Raw genomic sequence first — 25,418 nt, forward strand, 5'->3', positions numbered from 1 at the left:
GAGTATTGTACAAATTTTCGTCGATATCGATCGACAATCGAGTATTTCGAACCAGTCGGAATTAGAATTTAAATTTTGAATTTCTCTAATTTCGATTTCCAACGGGAGTCAATTTTCAAAGCGGTGTCATCGAGAAAATTCTAGATTTAATTTTCGAAATTAAAAAAAACGTGGATCAAAATCGACCCGAAATTAATATATTTATATATATATACATATATATAATTAATAAAATTTATTATTTAAATTTGAAATTTTTAATTCATGAATATTTATTATTTAATGTTATTGATACAAATTTTCTTGATAAAATTTCAATAATAGATTTTTCAACATAAATTTCATAACCTTATAAATTAAATTTATAAATAAAAATAATAATAATTTAAAAAACCCAATCTTATTATTTAATAAAATTAAAGTTTATAAAAATTAAATCCTATAATTATTCCTACTGTAATTATTTTAAATACTATTATTAATTTGTAAATTAATTTTCTATAAATTAAAAATTCTAAAAATTATTATTAATAATAATTAAATATTTTCTAGTCATAACTAAAATCATTCGAAATGAATAAGATACAGTAAAAATTGTCACCAAACAATTAAATTAATTATTGAAAAGTAAATTATTTTTCTTAAAAAAAAATATATATATGAACATATATATTCCGTATGTAACCGAAATTCCTTATCACTGCGTGTTATCAGGCTATCTCGTAAACAATATTTCCTTCTCCGAATCCAGATATCGGGAAAAAAACGTAGCACTCTTTACAAAGAGCTGTCCTTCGTCTTTTTTCTCTTTTTTTTTTCTTTATCTCTTCGTATTTCGACAAGTAGTTCGACGCGTATACAGAGAATAACGAAGCGGAGCAGATGATACCGTGCGTTATTTTTCTTTGTTTCGTCTCGTTGTTCCCGAAAAAACAAGACACGCTTCGCGAGTTATTATTCGGGAGTGAGCGAGTTAAAAAAAAAAAAAAAAGAAGAAGAAGAAGGAAAGGAAAGATAAGGAAACGATTGGGAGAAGAAGACCTAGACACGCTGCTCTGAACGCGGAACGAAATTTTAGGGCAGAGTTCGTTCACACTAATCTAGATTCGGGATGATAGCGCGGTGAACAGCTCTGGCGGGATTCCAGGTTTCTTCAGAACGGGAAGCAGAAAGGGAGGGGTGCGGAAACTACTGTGACTACTGAAGGTACTACGCTCGTACAGTTTAATCGATTAATCGATCGTACCAACAAGTCAACAAGATTTTCCTTCTTTTCTTCCGTTTTTCCTCTCTCTCTCTCTCTCTCTCTCTCTTCGATTTCGATCGAAGAAAGGCAATGGATCTTTGGCCAAATTGAAAGAGAGAGAGAAAAGCTATTGGTTGCAATTAGAGCAATAAAAGGAAAGTGGAAAAGGTTATAGGAGTGAAGTAATAAGGTTAGAATTTTCTTAGCTCGATAGTTCTATTTTCGTGTATTTAATTAGCTAGTTTGCTTGGGACTCGTAGTTGGCTATTTTCATGTTTAATGCGTGTATGCAAATTTCGTCGATCGATTTTCTGTGATAAAAATCGTTTCGTGTGAAAAAAGAAAGAACGATTAGATCGAGAGAGAAAGACACGCACAATAAATCATTCTGAAACAGAAAGAAACAGACGTCGAATTTACGAGATTGCGCAACGCGGTGTGATGAGCATAAAAATTCCAATCCGACGCGTGGCGAGCGATTTCTCGACGCGTTCTCGGCGCGATCGATATAATTTAATAACAGGTTGCCGCGAGAAAAGTAAAATTACCGCGCGTTCTCGCACAGTAATCGATAAGAAGCCGGGAGGATTCCCCGAGGAATACGGAAAAAAGTTTCGTGGAATCGAATTATTACCATTTCGTATATTTTCCATCGATCGATGTTTATATCTCGACCAATCATCTTCTCCAATGATTCGACGAACGAATGTAAAGAGAAAATACTCGATAAAACGTATCTTTGTCGTATTCTTCTTCCAAGCGATTTGCGGATGCGGACTCGTTTCTATTCGATAAATGAACGCTTCTTTATTTTCGTTGCGAGGAAGAAAAAAAAAGTAACAGGAAAATATTATTATTGGACAGAAACGCGTTAAAATTCGTGAATGTTTTGGAATACAAAAAGCGGAAGTTGGCGTCAACGGAAACGGAGATTGACGCAAAATGCCGCGTGAATTTGGGCGATGACTCGAGGTAAATTCGTAATTGGGATCACTCCGTGACATTCTATGAAATTGCGCGATAAGGAACGAGAGAGCAGTTTTCGATTCGCTTCTCATTGTTCTTCGGACGATCGTAAGATCCATGCGGCGATACGTAATTTCGCAAGTTAAGAAAATTATCGTACACTTTTGTATTCCAAATTTAATCGCCGTCACGGAACAAAGAGGCGGAAAATTTGCCACACGGATTTGTGTCTCGAGGAAAAAACGAAAAAGGGGAAATAAAAAAGGAGAAGAGGCGAGGATTTCAAGGCTGGCGATTAAACGCGCGAATGAACGGGACGTGACTAGGCCGCGTGGAATTCTTGCCAATTCGCGTGATACGAAGAATTGTCGCGGATGGAAAATTTGCTCGGTTCGCGTGTCACATTTCGATACGAGCATCTCCGAGGAAGCGCGATCAATTTTTGCACGAGTCTTGGCAACATTTTCTAAAAGAACTCGCGACATAAATTTGGCCAACAATTTGAAAGACAGAGCATCTTTGTATTTTACGAAAAATGGATCCCACGATTGATCCATCTTCGACGCGTTAACATCGAACGAAAAACCTTTTATTTGCCAATTATCGTTTCCATTCGTAACGTTTTGCGCTTTACATTTCAGACTTGCTTGAATTTAACAAATTTTACATTTTTTTCGCAACGAGAATAATCGCCTAATTGATTGAATTACATAATTTGGGCGGAAAAATTGTGAAAAGGAGACGCGAATACAATTTCTCTTCGAATATCCAATCGAAAAATAGCTACGCATTATTTATAAGAGAGATAGATTCTTGGTGGTGTCGTTGAGGCGACTGCGAGAGAAAAGTACTACTTCTCTCAACCGAGTGACGAGTTTTCTATTGGATCACGATCAAATCTAAATTCGTCGACGTCACCTATGACGTTCCTCTGCTAATAATTCTTCGCAACGATGACGTCACCCCTAATCGAGCCTTCTGCCAATTCTTCGTTAACCACTCTCGCAAATGTTCGTCTCGCGTGTAACGAGCGTATGGCAAACGTTCAAAAAAGCAGGTTCGAAGAAAATTATAGAGTTACGTTTTATTAATACTCTTCGCCATTTTATTAATACTCCTTCTAACGATTATTACTTCTTCATTCAACTATTCTATTCTTTCCCCCTTTTCTATCATTACGTTTGGTAATTTTAAAATTCTAAAAAAAAGAATCACCATACGATCGCAACGCGAAGAGTGGTTTTGGCATTGGGCGAGGTTGCTTCTTCTTTTTTTCTCTCTCTCGCAGCTAAAGACAAAAAACACCGGCGAAAATGGCGATAACGCCATAACTATTAATAGAAGGAACCAGTTGTACCGCTTGCGGCGATGCTCGTAAAAATAGCTCACGATCCATTCGAAATCGAATGAGATTCCATGCGAACGATCGTCACTCGAAACGGCTCTTCGTGCCGCGGATATGCGTATGGATATTCGTTTCGAAATCGAACTAAGAATTTCGATGAAAGATGGCGGGAAATCGTCGCATCTGGCCGGATAAAGTTTGCTTTCCAAGTGCGCGGCTTACATTATTTCTCGATCGGCGTTCAAACTCGTTCAAACGCGTCGAAATCACAATAATCCGAGACTATTATTTAGATAAATCATTTCGGTTTATGATTCTTGCTTCTATACACAGGATAATAGGTCATTTCAATTTGTATTTAAGCATTCGTACGATATAATTTAGAATTTATTTTCAACCGAACCCGGTCAAACTTACTCGGTTCTCGAGAAATGCTTTCAGGATTGGAAATTTCGTTTCGATTAAACAATAACAACTCGCTTTCTTGCGAATCTGAAAAATTCTTTTTGCTCGATTACGTTATATATAATAACGGTAACACGAGGGAAACAAGTTATGGTTGCTTACCGATCAATTTGGCGAGCTCGCACAAGAACCACGAAGGCGGAAGATCCATGTTCAGCACGGACGACGATCACGCAACGATACGATATTATTACCGTTTTACGAACGATGTAGATTACTCGATCACAGAGAAACGCATTCGATCCCCAATTGTCAACTATCGTCAACCGTCGCGTTTTTCACAAACGTTCACGCATCTCGCAAACGAGACAAGGATTATCGATTATACGATCACGCTTTTTCAACGGGAACAATTATTAATTATATTCCGCGTTATCACACCTGAACCACACCCGCGACCACCTCATCTCGAGTCTCGAGTCGTCTCACCTTTATCGAGTTTACCTTTAACCACCTTCCTTTCCCGAGAACTTTTTACTTATCGCGCAGAATTTTTGGAAAATTTCGTTTAATAACGCGGGGACGAACGATCATCGAGAGACGTTAGACACGTTGTTTGAATTTTCGATTCGACACGGGGAGAAATTATTTGAAATTCACGGGTCGCCGGCGAGAGCGTTGGTATTTGTGAAGATTAACGATTTCTAGGAGGATTCTCGTCGATAGCGTTGCGATTGGTCCCCCCCTCCCTTCAGTTGTATATACAATGACTTTCATCGCGATGATTATCCCCAGTGTTTGTGTATTATTCGCCCCTGTCCGATCGACAACCAATTTTATTTAAATTCGACTCGCTCGTTGGCGTTTCGTTTCGATTTGAAGATTTTTCTAACTCGATCGATATCAAATGCTTCCGAATTTCTCCATTCGATTTCTTTCCTGCACAATTGACTCGATAACAAGAAACAGGACAAATACGTTGAGAGATAAGATTTTTAAATCTATACTCTGTACAAATTGTAATCAGAATTGCAATCGTTTTTCCCCCTCCTCATCTTTAAACGAGAATGTTCAATCATCTCTATTATATAAACAATCCATTATATATCGTATTTTTTATTTTCGCGATCGAACGTGATTCTCGATATCGATGTGTATCCGAACGCGTTTGCAATTTTTCCCGTAATTGCGATAACCCTATCTCGGTTACACGTTCGTGCAAAATAGATACATTAATTAAAAGATGTCGTTCGATTTTTTTTTAATCTCTCTGAACGATGTTTGCTTTTAAAGAGCAAAGAAAATATATTCACGGTTGTATATACATACACGAAGAAAACAATGAATTCTTTCTTCTAACGTTTTCTAAATTACTTTAAAATATAACGAAACTATTGTATACAAACGTATCACAAAATTATAATTTCCACGAAATTATTTAAAAAAGAAAGAAAGAAAGAAAGAAATGCTTTCTATCGAATTCACGAGAGGAGGCATAAAACTCGAATCGGAATCCAATTGCATCGACCAATCGGAACGCATTCGATCGACGAGTCCTATTACACTAACCGGCTTCGGTAATAATCATTCCCTATTCCACGTTGCTCGCGCACGTAAAGAATGAGTTTTTCACCATGAAAGCCGGCAATCGTGTCAAGACACCACACATGTAAGGATTCTAGGGATTTAACGGAAGCTCGACAGACACCTACATATCTGGCAAACATATTTCATTACGTGGCGGAGACGAAACAATGTCCGCTTATCTTTGACGCACGAGCAACACGAGCGATCTCGAGGCGTAAATAATACGTGGACCGCATGCACGAAATTTATTTAACTCCCGACCACTTCCCCCGACGACTCGCGCGTTATGAGTTAAAAGTTTTGAACCAAACCGCCAAGATAAAGATCATGAATTGCAAATTAACTGTCAACTATCGAAGCCTCTTGCATTAGATATTGGAACGACAGGATTCCATTAATTTTACGATATCACTCCCCTCCCTTTTTTTCCTTGTCGAAAAATTTTTAAATATATTTTCTTTTTCCATGATTCCATGATTGTCAATCTTTTATCTTTTCTTTTTAAAATTGTTTTTACGAGAAGGAATTTTCAAATTTCGATTAATTTTTACAATAACAAGATCAATTTGATTTGACAATTACTTTGAAATCTATATAGTGAACTCTAACTTTTTTACTTTTTATGAAAAACTCTAATAGAAAATTAAAATATAGGAACACGATATATTAATATAATTTTTAGAGATTTTATCAGCATATAATTATTATATCAATCGTTTTTATTTTCGAAAAACATTTTTTCAAATCAATTTCATCAAGAATTAAAGAGATACGTATTCAAATGTCTGAATGATTTTATTACGTTATATTAGTATTATTAATTAATAACTATTAAATGTAAATTGTTACATTTACACAAATTGCACGCGTTATCTCGACCATAATGGAAGGATCGATCGAAAGGGAATATTCATGAAAATTGGTAGGATCGATATAGATTGGGTAATGGCGAGCGAGGCAAGGCCAGATATTAACGAATTACAAGTGCGAGCACATTATTGTGTCTATAGGATCAATAAGAACGAGGTCGCGAGAATGGAGAACAATTCGAGATCACTCGAGGGGTAATAGATCAGAGCGGATAATGGTATTGTCGGAGTCTGAGAGTGTTCACCAGGCTCGGAGTGGCGATCGACTCGACGCCGCATGAATGGAGAAAGGTGAACACTCGTATTCGTCAAGGGTAGCCTTGCGAACAGCTGATTCCTTCTCGCCGCGATGACAAATCAATGGAACGTAGACCAGATGTTCACCGAGAGAAATGACTCCGCGCGCTCTATCCTTTCGTATAATATCGCGCGGCACGTGAATTTCAAGGGCAAACGCGACCAATCCCTCGGAACGATCAAATTGTAGGTACGCTATATATTTCTGCTTACGTTTTTCGTGACGTGTCGAATCTATTTTACTCTCTAACCGTTCCGAGTCTTCGACAACGACACGTGTTCCGCATCTGGACACATAACCTCGATCGTAACTTTCGTGGTAATAAACTTTCTTAAAATAGACACGATTTTTCGAGATCGTCGTTTCGAGATGTGGAAGTGAGGTGTAAATTTCGTTTCGATGGATTAGTTACGATGGTGAAGTAACATAAAATAAATTACGATGGATAAACACGATCGATGGTAGTTTGATAGTTGGCATGAATTAATCATTTTTTAGTATTTGGATTATCGATTATATAGAAGATGGACTAATTTATCCCTGAAATACTATAACCAAATATTATATTTCCTATTCGTTTTTCGTTTTAAAATGTAAATTAAACATTTACAACAGTAGTTGTTTGGAAAATTAAAAATATTATTCGATAGCATATCTGAATTTATTTCAAATAATTTTTACTTTATTATAGAGTTGTTGTTATAGACTTTTTGCACCATTTAAATTCTAATTTAATATCTTATTTTCGTAAATGGATAATACAGTTTTTCAATAAAGATTAACAAGAGATATAAGGATAGATATATAGTATCGCAGGGCGTTCTTTTGTCGTAAAATATCGATAATATAGATTGATTTAATATTTCTCATATTCCTCACTAGAGGGCTATACCACTAACGATAATAGTAGTAGTGTAATAACATCAACAACAGTAATAATAATAATTGAAGAGATATTAATCAAGATATATCAAAAATCCAAGTACTAAAAATTAGATAAAAGTATCTTTTTTTCTAATTTCTCTTTGTAAAAATTCATTTAATTTCTTACTTTGTGAAGCATAGTATGAATAGCATCTACGGTAGTAATCGGAATATTACCTTTTTTTAATGTTACACCACCAGCCGGATGACCTGAAAATGAAACAATAAACCAAACTGCGGCATTTCAACACAAAAAGGTAATCTAATTATATTATTCTATATAACTATATATTGTGTTTCGTGTGTACAACGTAAGGCGTGCTCCGCTAATTTCAAATCAATAAATTCATGTTTGGAAAGCGTGACTATTTTATAAATCAAGTTTTGGAAATTATTAATTACTAATTACAGCCCGAGCAAAGCGTCACGTGTCATCGATTCAAACGTATGGGAGAATCGCTATGCTCGAAAAGAGTGAAACACGATATTTTCCGATGTTATTCGCGAGCGTATGTTCTGCTTTACTAACCGAGAACCACAGTTATCATGAAAGTGGGGGCGCCACTTAACGCAAGAAAGTGGCGCCCCTTTCGGTGTTTAGTCTTTTAATCAAACATCGGTGTAGGCGCAAAATGGCGTCAATAGAAAAGCAATCAATCGTTCTTTCTTAGTACGCATGATTTTTTTTTTTCCTTTCTCTCCAAACGAGTACGACAATAAGCTCAAACACATTGACCGAAACGTAAACTTGACCGATCTTCCCAATAAAATATTTTACAGATTAGATGTAATAGCGCGTAAGACAGAAGACAAACAAAAAACTGAATTTATAACTTTTCTTCGATTCGTTAGCTTTCCACCACCAAAAGTTTTTTATCTGAACTTTAATATTTAGCGAGTTACTATAAACAAGATAAAAACCTATTGTTGAAAATAGAAATAAACGAAACAATAGCCTTCGAACGATCGGTCCAAATAATTTTCGTTAAATCGAAACAGCCTGTGACAGCACCGTATACGTACGTACGTACGTACACACGTATGAGACAGATGTGTTGCGCTCTTGGGAAATTGATCGCAGAAATTTAATAGCAGCTATTTAGAACATAATGTGATTGAGATCTAGAGCCACGATTTCTTTAATCCTCTATTTCAATCTCACATTAAATTCCAGTGACCTTGCACAAATCTTAAAGGGTATAGCCTACTCTTAAAACAATCTAGCTAACTACTTTTAAAATACTTTTATCACGAAACCATATTCCATTCCCATTAATCCAAAAATCCTCTTTTTTTTAAATATAATTAATACATATATATAAATGTTTTTTACTAATAAAATATCTCGAAATTATTTATTTCCTATTAAATATAAAAGACATTTAAATACGTACAATCTTTTCTATAATGCCTAAGTTAGATTCATCGATAATTGGTTAGCCGGCAATTATTTAACACGTCATAAGATTTATACAAAAGAATCGATAATAGAAAGGATCTTGCGAAAAGAAGGATCGATGAAAAGTCCTCTAGTGGCGAGTACAGGAGCTTGCTGCCACACCCAATTTGTTCCACATCTAGAAGATGTATAATACACTTCCTGTGTTTCAAATTTTAATTATACTTATTTTCATGTTTGTACATAACAATTCTATTTTTAATACGAGTATGAATATATCGTCACAAATAACACCCCGAGATAGTTTCTTCCGTTTCTACATCAATATTTGCATTACCTATTAATTATACGTATTATCGTCATATCTTGTCAAATCACACTGTATAAAACTATAATTGACGATATCGTTAACGATTTATTCACCATCACTTTTATCACGAATAAAAACACAGGTATACGTATAAACCTCTCCCTATGCCATTACAATATAATGATCACTTGTCCATTGAAAGCATACAATCAGATCTCATCCACGTGCGTATACGTGCGCGTTTCTCACCAAAGAAAGAGATAAAGCGTATAGCATCCTATACCTAATATCACCAGGCGATAGTAACGAAAAGCAAACAAGTTTTTGTGTGTATTGGGCAAATAGCAGATTTTCATTCGAAAACGGAAGCATCCCTCGTTACATCCTGTTCTCGCAAATAGAGAAGAAAAGACTTTGCTTAAATAAATTGGAATTTGGACTGTGGAACAATCATCTATGATTCGAGTCTTGGCGGGCAGCAAGATTATTCCTCGTTATTCTTAGATAAAAATTATATCTCGTGGAAAAGAGCAATTAGAGAAGATTTTCAATTTATCAAGAAGAAGAGAACGAGGCTACGGAAACCTTTCAACTTAAATAGAACGATCGTGAAAGAGAAGAGGAACGAGGATGATCTCGGAGTTTAGACGATTGAAACGAACAAGCGATGCCACGTCCCTTTCATCGAGTTATCGATTCGAGGCGATACATAATGGATTGGAAAGCTTTCTTCCGTCAAAAAAATAAGCAGCCTCCTACGCTGGGGCCCATGTGGCACACAAGCAAAGTGTCACGCTTACAACGACGAGCGAGCTCCCCCTTTGTATCCATAACCATTCCCATTCTTGGCCAAGCTTTGCAACACGGACGTAGCATCCACTTTGCTGGAACGGCTGTCGGTTTCCGGGGTCGGAGGCGGAGAAGACTCGGTCTCCACTCGCGGCGGGGAATTCTCCGCCGCCTGCATGCGCGTGGAAAACTGCGGGGTAAAGTGTGTCACGGGGAGAAGAGGAGGAATAAAATAGGAGAGACGGAGAGTCAATGAGCTCGTTTCTCGTCGTCCCTCTCGTAACGCAACCCGCCGAGGCTGACCTTGCAGCCGGAAAAACAAGTCGGTCGGATTTTGGCCTGATACCAGAATTTTGCGTTATTAATATAAATGACATCCAAAAATGCGCGGTTGATCCGCGTTCATTATCCTTCGTTGTTGCATTCTCGAGAATTCCGGGAGGATTATCTCGTGGAGGAAAAAAGTTGGATGATGAACATACGCGTTGATTTACAATTCCGTCTTTCGACATCCAAGCGATTTCCAATATTCTCCTCTCTCTCTTTAATTTTATCGATTGTCGAAAAGGAAATTTCCATTTTTATCCGCTTTAACAAACGCAAATTTTCCACCATTTGATCGCACGCGAATCACGATTCCGGTTAGAAGCGTTGTTCCCATCGATCGTTAATTTTTTTTTTCTTTCTTCCACGAAATTAACCGGACTGTTGTCGCGATGCCTTTCATTTATCTATCAATTAATTAATTTACCAAAATATATCATTACAAAGTAATATATATTTTTCCAAATTTTTATTCATTTAATGTTAGCGTGAAAATTTGAAGAAGGAAAAAGTAATCGATTAATTATCCAAACATCTGTCATTTAATTTAATAAGAGCGTTAGAAAAAATTAATTTAAAAAAATTTTCTATATTTATTATAATGTTCTTCGTATTTAATCTTTTCCAAAACCAATTATATTCTTTCATTTTATGTGAAACATGCTTTAAATTTTATATTTTATAATTCAGTTTATTGTAATATTTAATCATTATATCATTTGAGAGAGAGAGAGAAATAAGACAAACTCGTAATTTATCCTGGCTATCCCCGATAGAAGAAAAACAACCATAAAGAAAACATGCATCGAGCAACGAGGCATTCGTCTCTTTAGAGCTTAACGAAGTAAAGTGACTACAATTCGCCGCAGTGAACCGCCCCTTTCAAACGAAATACACACCCACGCTCTGGCTCGGGGTCAAAATGCATCGACACGTGGAAATATACGCGTTCAATATATATACATATATATACATATATATGGCAGAATTCATGGAAAGGAATTGATTTCCCGAATGCGATAATCGCACGGAAACATATGGCTAATAAGATGGAACGACGATTACGAGTTTGAATGAACGTTTAATTAATTTATACGATGTGAATAGCTAACAAATAATGAAAAAAATTTCAATAGTGTAATTGTTCTTACAACTGTTACTCTAAGTTATGTACACGTACACGACACGAGATTTATCGATGACAAAATACGATACAGTGGTTTGATAACTATGTTTGGAAGAACAAACGTACAGGATGCGTCATTTCGATGTATTCGATAAAGAGTGTCTCGAAAACTATACCGAATCGGTGAGATGGATTGTATGCATGGATATTGTAGAAGTAAACGATGAAATTTTTCATTGTCAAGTAATTAAAAGACGAGTACAACAAGTGAAACGAAATCGATTTAAGTAAGATTCGTAATTATCGTCTTTCTCTTTTCGGTACACACGATAATTTTAATTTTCAAAGTTCAATTTATAAATTCCTTTTAATAAGCGATAATATAAATACTACACTAAAAAATTGAGAAATATCGAAATAATACGGTTTATAATAGAATAGGAGATGGCTAATGATTTTTTAATTTTAATTATTAGAAACTTTAAGTACATACATCGAGTATAAGATTAATAAAATAAATAATTAATATTTCATTAAGCTTCTTTACACTCAAAGTTGTTTAGTTTTTTTTTTATATATCTAAATGTGACATCAATATTATAATTAGTAAATTGAAATATCGATATCAATTTTATTTTTTAAAACACGTCTTCTAAACACATGCTATTCAAAAAGTAAATAAATAACGCGCAATCGTAAAAATCAATCAATGCAAATTTTTTTTATATCGAGTATTTCGATCCAGATAACACATATATATAACTAATACAATAGTTATCTTATTTATCGTTCTTTTATTTCTCCCTGAATTATAACGAACTGTTAGATTATAGTTACAGAAAAATGAATTATTCGCGAATTATTCGATTCGAAAGGCTAGAAAAAAAGGAATCTAGATTTTTGGTTTGAATAAAAATCAATTTTGACAAGATATTACGAGCATTTGATAATTTTTGAATGGACAAGAAAAAGCGATTTTTATCGCACTTTAAAAACAAAGAATAAATTATATCGCAAAATTGATTAATTTTCGACGATCATTTAACATTAATATGTTCGTTCATATATATATATATATATTAGATTAGATTAGATTGATAAATCTTTGTGTATTTTGACAAATTTAAAAACCGAGATAAAAAGTGAATTCGATTTCTTTGAATGTATACGTTTTCTTCGTTGCAATAATTTCTCCGATTTCTTTCTTTTCATTTTTTATAATTTCTTTATTTGAAGATAAAATTATTGATCGAGACAAAAAAGAAAAAAATAAAATTTTAAGATAAAGCTTCGTAGATTAACGAAGTTATTTATTTTTCAAATGTGAAATCTTTGGAATGATTCTGCTTCCGTAGATTGTTAAAATTTAAAAAAATTAAAAAAGTAAGCAATTTTCCCCTTCGAATGTCCCCTTATTTCAATTCGACAAGATTCGTGTAATAAAAACAGCGACATTTAAATGATTTAAAACGATCTTAAAGAAGATTAATTTCCAAAATTCTGCGTAACATAAGTTGGCAACTAAATACGAAACATCATTTTAGCGATGAGAGATAATCTGAAATCTTCTTTTGGAACGAGGCAAAGGCAAAAGTTTGGATAAATCGTTTTGATCATTTTCTCCAATTAATATTTTTTTCCTTTTTTTTTTTTCTTATTCATTTACAGTAGAACGAAGAAGAAGAATGTAACGTGTTGTTCGTGGAAGAAAGTTCGAAGAGAAAACGATGGTCGACAATTAGTTCGCAATTAAAAAGCGCTATGACTAATTAGTTTTTAATTGCGGGAATTTTAATTGAGATTAAATATTCGAATTCCTTTCCTGTTCTTTATCTTTCTAATTTGTGTCGAACGGAACGATATTCGAGAAATAAATCATGCAGATTAAACATATACATGTGTATGTGAAGTTGCCCAAGGTTAGAAATGGAAAGTTTAAACATCGAAGAATAAACGTTTGATTTGGCGACAAATGAATAGTAATTTTTTTCGTATAAATATTTCTTTTTTTATATATATATATATATATATATATATATTATCGCAACGTGTGGAAATTATTTTTATTATTATTATTTTTTTTGAAACGACTGTTTCAATTATTAATATTTATCACAGATACTTTCACATTTATCTCGCATTATCTATTTCTTCTTTTTTTTTAACTATAGAATTGTTTTTTTTTTTTTACGATTTTTGAAACAATCCTCAATTTTAATGCTTGAAATAATGATCACGCTTGAAATCGACCACACGATTGACTAACACTTACAGACCTCGAACAATGTAAAATAATATATTTGCCCAATGTTGATTTAATATCGAGGTAAATAATAATCCATGGTATGCATCACTATTGATTTATAAACTCATACTTGTCATCCTTTAATGTTAATGTTCACGTATATAACGTTTATAATAAAAAAATAAATAATTAAAAAAGAAAACTCAACAAACGATCTTACATCAAGGATTTATGTAGTATGAGCAACACCCATCTGTTTACGAACTTTTCAAAAGAAATTTAGAGAGAGAGAGAGAGAGAGAGAGAGAGAGAGAGAGAGAGAGAGAGAGAGAGAGAGACTACGTAAGGATAATCGATACTTGGCTGGCGAACATTGGTACCAGTACTGTCTCCATTCTGCCTGGCAACCACGAGATATCGATATTCGTAATTACTTAATCGGCCATCACGCGCGATTATTTATAAATGCGATCGGCGTCGTTATTCTAGTCGAACAACGTGCCGCGAAATTATCGACCAATTATTATTTTTCGAGATAATTAAACAAATAAATCTCTCTCTCTCTCTCTCTCTCTCTCTCTCAAAAACGAAACGGATGCAACGATTTTAATTCCGAATTTATTTAAGAAATATTTTTTTTTATTTCTTTATTTCCAATTGAAAAAACCTATGTATGATTTGCATGATGATATGTATGATGTATACCTATATATGATTTGCATGTTCGGCAAAAAAAAAAAAAGAAAAAAAAAATTTTGAAATACAATAAGGTTAAGTATTCTCATTGCTTTTTGCCATTAATCATTATTAATTTATGCAAAAAACACCTGGTTTTTTTCCAAACGAAAAAACTTTTGCGAGAGATATTGAAAAAGAAAAATAGAAAAAGAAAGAGGTAGAATTAAAGAAAAAAAAAAGAAAAAAGACATTTATCAATGATGTATCGACAAAACGGAATGATTAATGAATAAAGAAGTCCGATTATTTGCATTCGGGGTGATGAAGTTATCACTAATTGTAACGTAAAAGAATGAAAAAGAAACGAGAGACGAATCAGCCAATTGCAAAACTCGCGTGTCGCGAACGGCTTAATATCATGGGGGCATATTGACCCAGATAACGACACGTGAGCCGGTAACGTGATCAACCTTCTTGCAACGCAAACAGCCACGAACTTTAAACGTGAACGCGTCTCATCCTCCTCGTGAAAGATAAGTTGCCATGAATTCATAAGAACGGATGGACACGGTGCTCGTGTGAAATGCAAGAAGCGGAAGCGGAACTGGAATAAAAAAAAAAAAAAATCAGGAATTTTAAATTTTGCGTAAAAAATTGGGCAGCCGATGTACCCAATGAAGCAAATCCGCTTAAAGAACAGAGAGAGGGGCAGTTTCGTTCGAGATTCCTCGACACGCTTTCTGCTTTTTTTTATGGCATGGCACGCGAGTACCGAAGAGAAAGAATCTAGAGTGCACATGCGCACGACTTCTCTGAAAGATTCGCCTCGATTAATGCGCTGTAGATGACACTATTCTTGTGACGTGCACGCCACAGAACCACGTCCATCCGTTTCGATTCCACTTCAATTGAACATTTTTCCATTTTACATTTTGTTTGTTCTTTAAAATACTCGATACATCGCCATAATACTGACCCAGTTTCTAAACGACTACCCATGAATGTGATCATTTCGAGTTGACGCGCCCACATATTCACGGTATGAATTTTTCACATCTTTTTTCATCCTGCTTGACGAAATGAGGAAAATTTCTAAAGAAGAAAACTATTGCTATTTAAAATTGAATAAAAAACATATTTTGTAAAAATTGATAAATATAAATCGTATATATACATTGCAACATTTTTATATTGCGAATATTTCATTAATTTTAATGACGATTGTTTCATATAAATTCACACATATATTTTTAAGATTGTTAAATATCGAATGTGAAATAAAATTAATCTTAATTGCATCATTCAATATCAGAAAATATCACTACTATTTTTATCGATTTTTCTCCAATGAAAAAATGGAATTGAAATCAAACTTCTCTAATTTTATCATTACATAATTTATATAATTCAATTTAAGAATTTCTTTTGTCCATGACGAAAAAAAAACATCTATTTAAAAATTATCTTTCATGACAAGATGACAAGTACGAATTTATTAATACGTAATGCATATTATAATCACTGAGAAAATATATACTTATATATATAATGATAATTATCAAACTACTGCTTTATTTATGCAATTATGCAAATTGATTAAATAAGCTATAATAACTGATTGATAAAAACTTTGTATCGTCCCTAGAATAAAATTGAAAGAATTTCTCTGTTTATTTTATAAGTTTGTATTTTTGAAAGTAGCAGAATGCGAACGAAGAAGTAATGATTTTTCTACATATATCTTTGCACAAAGGCGATTCGCCAAAAATATATCGTATGATGCACGCGACACACGTCTACCGTTCGATATATCGATACGAGGTGCGGCGATTGACACCAACGTGAACGAAAACTTGTTATTTCGGGCCTGTCGATGTTGTATACATAAAGCTCTTGGTCCGTTTTAAAAATTCGTCGACGAATGCTTTTTCGAGTATGACATTGAAGAAAGAGCGTCATCATATAAATTATGAGGAACATCGATAACAGATCACGACACACATTTGTATTTGTATATATCGATATTAGTGAAATTTTTTTCTTAGAGAAAAAGACTTAGAAATATATCAAATATTTCTTCTTTTTTTTTTTTGAAAGAAATTAAGAAAATTTGGAAATTGAAGTAGTTTACGTTTAAAATTATTTTTATGGAAATTAAATTTAAATAAAAATTATAATAAAATTTGTTTGTTTTTGCATAAACAAGTATTACAGATATTAAAAAAATTACTTCATAATTGAAAAGCTATGAAAAATTGAAAACTAAAAAAATTCTACTATAATTTATAAAAAAAATTACATTTATATGATTCAAAATGCAATTAAAAAGCTATAATTATTTCTGCAAAAATTACATCTGTTAAAATATACGTTGTTTTTATGTTTTTTTTTTAAATTACATAAAAGAAAATGAAAATATTACATTGAATATTTTCTTAAAAAATGAAAAAAAAAACACGAGTTTGTGGAAGAAGAGAAAAAGAGAAAGAGAAAGAGAAAGAGAGAGAGAGAGAGAGAGAGAGAGATTCTTTTACGACTTCTTTTAAGATTTAAAATAATGAAAATAAAACTAGGACAATATAATGATAAATTAATTTTATGAATTTTTATATTAAACTAATAACAGAGTAAAAATTTTCTCCTCTCCTAATAATATACTATTATGAATTCCTTTATTCTCGAAGTACTTATCTATAGCTGAATTTTGAAAGGAACTGAAAGAAAGTAGTTCAAATGTCAATTAAATGATATCAATAAACTTCTTTAAATCGTTCTATGATACTATTCGATATATAATATCTTTTCTAAAAACGATACTTCTTATTAGATATCCTATTTATCGATGAATCGATCAATAATTAACAATTTATGAAAAATTTCATCTTTTAATTATGAAAGTAAAACGAAAATTTTTGGAGAGATAGTAAAAAAGAATTTTATATTTACATTTAAAGAATGATATTACATTTAAAGCTTAGTTTTTAGAATAGTTAAGAGTAATTAATCTGTGTAATTAAAGATTATTATAAATAATAATTAATTAATAAACAATTTTTTATTAAAAATTATCAAATGATAAAATAGCATTATTAAAAATAAAATTATTTGCATTTACATAATTATTGAAGCAGACAGAAGCTCAAAAATTAAGTTTTTGGCAATAATACACTTTTATATATTTATTTAAAAAAAATTGCTTATCAATATATCTAAAAAATTATAACTATGCAAAAAAATAATTTGATTTTTTGTAAAGAAATCAATTGTCATGCTGTGATACTTTGCGAAAGAAAATATTTAAGTGAAATTTCTAAATACTTTTAATTGTGAGAAATGAATGTAACTTACTAACTTTAATATATAATTATTATTATCAATTATAATATAATAATTAACTTTACTCAATAATTTTAGTTACTATTATAGAAAAGTTATTATAAATATTAAAGCTATTATAGAAAAGAACCTAAATCTATAACCGATTAAAAGCATTCATATAAGTAGATACTATTTTTGGTAATAGAGATTGCATAAGCTTCTTGTCAAAGAAACGATACTATATTGCTTGAACTTTTTTATTGCCAGTCATATTGTTGCAGAATGAAATTAAAGATGAAACTAAAACAAATATTGGCAAGAATCTGATAACAATTTTAGAGTTTTGAACACTTTGCAAATATAATTTTATATAACTTGTATAATTTGTATAACTATATCTTAAGATTTTACTTTTTTATCATAATATTACATACAGATTAAATTCTAAAAGATATTATTACTCGATATACTTACTTCTTGAGTAATCGAGTTGTAAAGAAGTTTAAAAAATTATGATAAAAAATTCTTAATATATTTCAAACCAAAAATATTGACTTTCCTTTCTATTGTATAAAAAATATTATAAAATATTAACTTGAATTTCAAGATTATATATCCAACATCTAATTAAATTTTTATTCACAATTATATACTTAGAAAATCATTCCAAAATTCCTTAAAAAATTCATAATCATGCAATCAATTTTGTTTAACATGCCAAAACTGGACATAGGTTAGGTCAAGCATCTATCACTTTCAAAACTTGATATATCCAATATTATTGATTTATGTTAGAAAGTACTATACAATTGAAATATTGAAATGATTAAAAAACTGAATATATCCATGCAGCGGTATCAGCCGAATACAATGTTTAACATCCCACAAATTTCACTGTCATGTCGCTACACACTTTATAATCAATATTCTACTGGAACCATCTACACTTTCTACGTCACAACATGTTCAAGAATATACGTAACAGCGATTTCTGGCGAAAACGATTGAGAAGCGCAGGATTCCTGTGGATGACACCCGCAAATTAGATCGCGTTTTCACGATGCGGACGATAATGAAGAAGACGCGAGAATAACCGTGGTACGCGTGTCGCGTAAACATCGGATTCAGCAAAAGCCGCCAAAATCGAGAATTACGAAGGTGGTATCCGAAGAACAGCATTGGATAAAAAAGTGATGGTCCCCCCTACCCTCTTCCTCGGGCACCCGCTCCATCGCTTTCCCAAGAGTAACCCAGGCACTCGCACGCAGACGCACAGCTCTGCATTCGGAGACGGCCGACAGGCAAACGAGCGAAACGGCAAAAGAGCGCGGTAAGAGGGGCAACAAGTGAGGAAGGGGATACCTGGGAGGGAGACTCGAGGAAGAGAGGTATAGTGCGGGGAAGAATATGGGATAAAGAAGAGGGGAGAAATCCGAGAGAACCGAGTAAAAGCTATGTGCTAGAGGTTAAGGCATGTTCTACGGTACTCACTGCTGACTCTCATGCCACCCAGGGGCGGATTCGAGGGCGCGTTAGTGCAATCGGCAAAGGAGGTGGTCCTCGGTCGGCTGCTCATTCTGAAATCTTCTTGACCCGCTTCTCCACCGCCACCTGACAGTCAAAACTTTAGAATGATATGCCGCTTCTGCTTCTTCCTCTGCTGGTCGCCGCCTCGGCTGGCCGTGCCACTTCCTCACGTGAAGATAGCCAGCAGTGCGTCTTCGTCGTCGCCGTCGTCGTCGTTGTTGTTATCGTCGTTGACACCACCTCGGACATCAATGACAGCACGAACGATAATTACATCGCACGCACGCATGCACGTCCGCACGGTTCGGTTCTTCTATATTACGCCACGGCCGCGCTCGATCGATGGATGGAGGGAGAGAAAGAGAGTGAGATAGGATAACACGCGAAAGAAGAGGGAGAGAGTGAGAGAGAAAGAATAAGAGAGGAAGGGTGGGAGGAAGGAAGGGAGGGAGGGATGGATGGATGGATGGATGGGAAGGAAGAGCTACGGGCGAGCAAAGCGCGCGCAAGATCGAGAAAACGGAAACCACGGCGAAGAACCGTGATTCACAATCGTTATAATCACTATAAAACAAAGAGAAGAAAATTCTCTTGGAGAAACAGCGTTGGTTGAAATTTTCGATCACTGTCAAACACTTCCTTCCAAATATATATGCTCCCGTTACCACTGACAATAGTGGCGGTGGCAGTGACGGTAGCGACTCTCGCGATCAAAACGTTTATCGTAACACAGCGCACACTGGGTTATACGCTCCGTTCGCACAAGCAACTTCGCGCGACAGGCTTGCCCGCCGATACGATTCACTCGATGCTCTTTTTCTCGTTTCTCCGATGAATGCTCACCACCGATTATGATACGCCGCGTCGATGGCGTCCAACTAACGAATTGACACAATTTATGACAATCTTTCGTATTAACTGCTGACTGTCAGGGAATATCACGCACGAAGAGCGATTTTACTACCTAATAGCTTGACGAGGGCGCGGAGTGTTGCGGAGCTATACCGCGAAGGGAGGCAGGGGTTGACGTTTTTGGAACGGTTCGTACACGTTCGCCAGTGGAGGCACACCGCCGCACTTGGTAGCTTTCCTATATAGTACAACTCCACGATGATCCGGTTGACGGGTCGAATTTCTTCGTCGTTTATAATAATCTCCTTACGTATCTAATTGTAGCCACTCTGAGAATCGTGACAATTTCAATTTTTCCTCTCTTCAACGATATCTATTACAGTTTTTTGAGTTACATTGTATTTTTCTATTTATCTTCTCCTTTTTGCTCTAATAGCATCGTTGATTATTTTTCTCCCTTTCTCTCACTCGTTTTCTTCCTTTCTCTATCACTTATTCTCTCTCTACTGTTTTCTCTCACTTCTACACTCCTAGTTTTGGATCGTGCGGGGGAAGCGTTACTCTCTTACCAACACTACCACTCTTTCTCACTCGCTCTATCTTTCTCGATATACTTCGAATCTTGTCACTACTCGTCACTCCTACGTTTCTTAACTTGTCAGGCCGGACGTTATCAACTTGCCAGGCTAGTACACGTTTCGACGCAAACACTTTTGTGCTATACGGAGAAACAAGCAGGAATCGTGCTGACGCCGACGTGGACGTCTTCGTCGTCGTCCGTGTCGACGTTGCTCGAGGGGAGATCGTCGTCACCGTCGTTTTCCACCTCTGCTTTCGATAATCGTGAAATCACTATACAACTGAATGTCGCTTCGAGCCTGGCGGCGGGAAAGGGGTAAAGGCGCAACCTGGACGTACGCGGCAAAATCAATTCTTGATAATCAACGACGTTTTCTCTTTCTCACCGTGCACACGAACACCAAACCACTTACGAATTTTTCGAAGCCTCCTCAGACATTGACCCGTTCGGGCTAGATCGGGCCACTCGAATGTCGACGGACATTGCCGAAAGTGACGTCAGTAATACCCCGCCCTGCCTCTTACCCAGCGGTACATCCTATAGCAAGTGGGATGGCGCTGTGATCACATATACCAACGCCATCTTGTGGCAATTTTTGATATTATAAAAGTTGAGCGGGAAAATTAAGTGTTAATTATATTTAATACTTCATCGTTTTATTTGGATACATACATTTATTGATATATCCTATTATTTTTTAAGAATAACTATAAAATAATCAATTTATCATAATTAATTTAAATTTAATGATCATATTTTTAAATTATTATTTATAAAATATATATTTTATACATGTAATATATATAATTTAATATTAAATGCGTGATTATTTTTAAAAAGACAACGATTGATAATTTATAATTATTATCATTTTTAATTTTATTATATTATTTGAAAAATAATTAAATAATAAAGTTTTTATTATATTTTATTATACTTGAAAAATTGAATTCATTATTGTTAATACAAACTTCAAATATATTTCATTTAAAGAAATATATATATATATATATATATATACGTACATTTTACATATGTATTTCATCCATGAATATCAAAAATATTACTAAAATTTTGTATAAGGTATAGACAGAAAAGATGTATAGAGAAAAAATTATGTCATTGTTAATCACAATACAAGATATCATCGACAAAATAGTTAAATAGATTATACTATATAATAACAATTAAATATGAAATCATTGAAATCATAAATGAACTACAATATAGATTATCATACGCGAAACATAGAATAGATATAGCATTTCTTTACAATCTCTTTACCACTTTAGTATCATTCTCAACATTACCGATTTAGCGTAGAATAAGATTATAATATCACTGGTGGTTAGAATTGAAATTAAATTTTAATATTAAATTATAAATATAAAAATATATGTATTATAATCATACGATTTTATATTTTATTATTATAATTATAATTTTTATTAAAATATTAATCAAAAATAAAAACTGTAAAATTCATTCAATTAAAAAATAAAAAATTGAAAAAAGAAAAACCTATAATTTTATGTTAAATTAATAAATTTGTTAAAGTAATTTGTATTTCTATATTTATTTCTATATTTATCTATTATAAAATTTATATAAATTATTATACTTTTTAATTTGTTGAAAATATATTTTATTTATTAAAATTGTTAAACATTATCTAATAGACGTTAATTTATTTATTATAAATATATATAAATTATTTTTTTTATTTATCATGTTTAAAATTTTTTTAATTTATTTACATTTTATATTCATGTTTTCTTTTGTATTAGTTATATTCAAGTATGTTTAATCTAATATTAGATTTTTATATCAAATCAATTTTAATAATTAATTTTTTTTACATTTCAATAAACAGTTTTTCGAAAAATTTCGATTTTAAAAGGATTTTGATAGAAGAAAATTTATAATTAATGTATATTATATAATATTTCAATTTTTGCGCGATTTAAGCAAATAACAAAGCAACTGCATCGTTTCAGCCAATTAGAGAGCAGCTAAAACCTGTTGCGCTTGGCGTTATTTTTCTGTCAAAAATCATCGTGAAATGTGTCACCGATTTAACATGCGTGATTTCAAATAATACATAATAAATAATTCTATTCATATTATTTGTATTCACATATTACTGAATTTATACATTATTTTTAACTTCATTTATTTAATATTTCATAAATCATTATGAAAATGAAAGTAATTAATATTTTAAATTTCTTGTATTTTTTTCTTCAATTTTCTATTTGATTTGATTGAGGTTAATTTGTAATTTATGTTTTTCTGAACTAGAATTTTAATTTATTCGTTGCTTTATTTTAATAATTTTAGTAATTTCAAATTTATATATTTGTTTTGTTAATATATTTTTAATTTTGTTATAATATTTTGTTTTGATTTTATTTGTACAGATTATTGAAATATTAATGTTGAAGGAATAATTTATACATCACATTTTATTTCTTTCATAAAAATAGAAGTATTTAAAATAAGTTTCCATTGTTCCATTTCCATTTATATTGAATAAATATTTCATTTATATTGAAATAAATATGTACAGTAATTAATTTATTATAATTTTATTTTATCAAATTAAGTTTTATTTTAATATACAAATATCTTTTTCTAAATATTAATAGTTATAATTATTTGTTATTAATAATTTTATTAAGCTGTATATTTATATTTAAAACATTTTTCATATTTAATACAATTTTTTATAAAATTCCAGCATCGTGTTTATATATTTTAATTTGATATCGTCCACTTTAATTCGTTGTAAATAATCGTTCCTCTCTCTAATTTAATAATTTGCGATAATCGAAATGGTGGTACGAGTTGCATTGTTTTTAATTGTGGTATTTTATTTTTATAGACGTTCGTTTTTTCTTGTAATGTTTCTTGCTGCATTTATTTCCATATTTATTCTTTATTACTTTTTTATTCAATTCAATACATGTTCCTTATTATAATTGGAAAATATTATTTTCTCTTCATTCATTTGTATAATGATTAAATTTACAGATATCTATGTTATTATAGAAGATGAAATTTATTTTTAAATATTATTTTATATCAATCGAGTAATTTTATACATTTTATATATTCATTTGAAAATCTTTCTTTTTTTTTGTTTGCGTAAGTTATTAGTTAACAGATTGAATGTCGAATGAAAACAATAAGGTGGGAAAAATTTCAATATGGATATTGCGAGGATTTGGATAAGCGATAAAGTTTCTTTTTCATTTTTTAATAATCTTGTTTTTAGGAAAAATATCATATTCAATATTTTACTTTTTGTTGATATTGACAGTCTTCGTGCAAATTTCCTATAAATTTTAACATTGAAGAATATTTACGACCGTGCGCAATATTTACGACCGATCTGTACTTGCTTCGTAATAGTATATTCTTTAATATTTTTAAAATTTCAATTCGATTATAATAATTTTTCATGAAATTAGCATCGGTGATTGTTTGCTTATTATAATTAACTGATCACGTTTACAGCTTTTTATTCTTAATTTTTTTATACAAATATTCGCTGCGTATCCAAGTCAATACTTCTACGCCAATCATTCATCACTCACGCGAGCAAGTAATTATTACCTTTGTACATTTTTTACCAACTTGCAGATCTTTTCTTATTTCAATTTTTTTCATATAATTTATACCGTATTTTAAATTACGATGTGCATTTCCTTATAGATATATTTCTTTTTTACATATATTGACTTTGCAATACGACATCCCATGCGTGATTTCGACACAATGTCTTCGCATCAATGGTAAAAATTTAAATTTGAAAAATCGAGGGCGAAGCTGAAACGAACGGACAGTGCCATTCGTTTCTGGCCCTCGCTCATCTATTTTTCGAATTCCGTGGTCGCAGTCGCGAAGTTTTCGATTTCGAAACGAACTTGCGAAACGAAATTTTGCACGTGATAGATAACTGTCATTACGATCGTTGATGTACACGTGCAATGTACATTTAGATTCCGTTATTATTTAGTTTTATCTTTATTTTCTTTTTAGTGTGTCTCGTACTTTTAACAACTGTAGTGTCCAAAGAAAAACGAAGAAATGTCACGTTGCAACGAATGATGTTTCTCATTTTTTTTGAATTTTGTTTGAATCCAAAAAATGACAAGTCATTGTTATTACTTTATCATTGTGCTCATTTTAGTAATACATACTAATTATTGTTCAGCCAAATTATCGAATCATCTTGCATCGTAATTTTATATTAGTGTTGAGATAGTTAAATTACAAGTTAAATTAGCGTTGTATTTACAAATATCTTTTGTTTTGAATTAGTGTTACGATAAAACGTATTTATAATTTGCTATAATGTTGCGTTATTAAAAATATTACGATTACCTTTAATTATTTTGATTATTGAATTATTATATTTCTTTATTATTTTTTTTTTTAATTTGTATTACATTCATTTTATGAAATGTTATATTGATACATGATCGTGTTCTTAAAGTAGTGTTGCATTTTTAAAATTGTTTAAATTTTTTGAACCATTAAATATATTCCTGTCTCTGAATCACTTATTGCAAAAATGTTGCAGAAAAGTGATTGTATGACGGCAGCTTTTGACGTGGCTGCGATC

General features: G+C 32.5%; 1 protein-coding gene and 1 non-coding gene across 17 annotated transcripts in view; both read right to left on the minus strand.

The window, feature by feature from the left end:
• LOC408976 (protein kinase shaggy) overlaps positions 1 to 21,319 on the minus strand; it is a 40,169-nt gene extending 18,850 nt beyond the window's left edge. Inside the window, exons 1-2 of one of the 16 annotated variants that reach the window (XM_026443011.1) lie at positions 19,321 to 21,319; positions 7,818 to 7,850 (exon numbers count right to left, since the gene is read on the minus strand). In XM_026443011.1, the coding sequence (XP_026298796.1) occupies positions 7,818 to 7,850; positions 19,321 to 19,405 (118 nt within the window). In that variant the 5' untranslated portion in view covers positions 19,406 to 21,319. Of the gene's footprint in view, positions 1 to 4,124; positions 4,707 to 7,817; positions 7,851 to 18,812; positions 18,977 to 19,036; positions 19,150 to 19,320 lie in introns of those variants that run through there. The other 15 variants (XM_026443012.1, XM_026443017.1, XM_026443018.1 and 12 more) reach the window with 15 other exon arrangements.
• Positions 5,505 to 5,633, minus strand: Mir3754 (microRNA 3754). Its single transcript, NR_039446.1, is given in 1 exon segment — positions 5,505 to 5,633. It is a non-coding gene; the product is annotated as a microRNA 3754 (primary transcript).
• Positions 21,320 to 25,418: the final 4,099 nt, after the last annotated feature.

This window comes from Apis mellifera, linkage group LG9, assembly GCF_003254395.2.
Source record: "Apis mellifera strain DH4 linkage group LG9, Amel_HAv3.1, whole genome shotgun sequence".
Classification (NCBI taxonomy): Eukaryota; Metazoa; Arthropoda; class Insecta; order Hymenoptera; family Apidae; genus Apis; species Apis mellifera.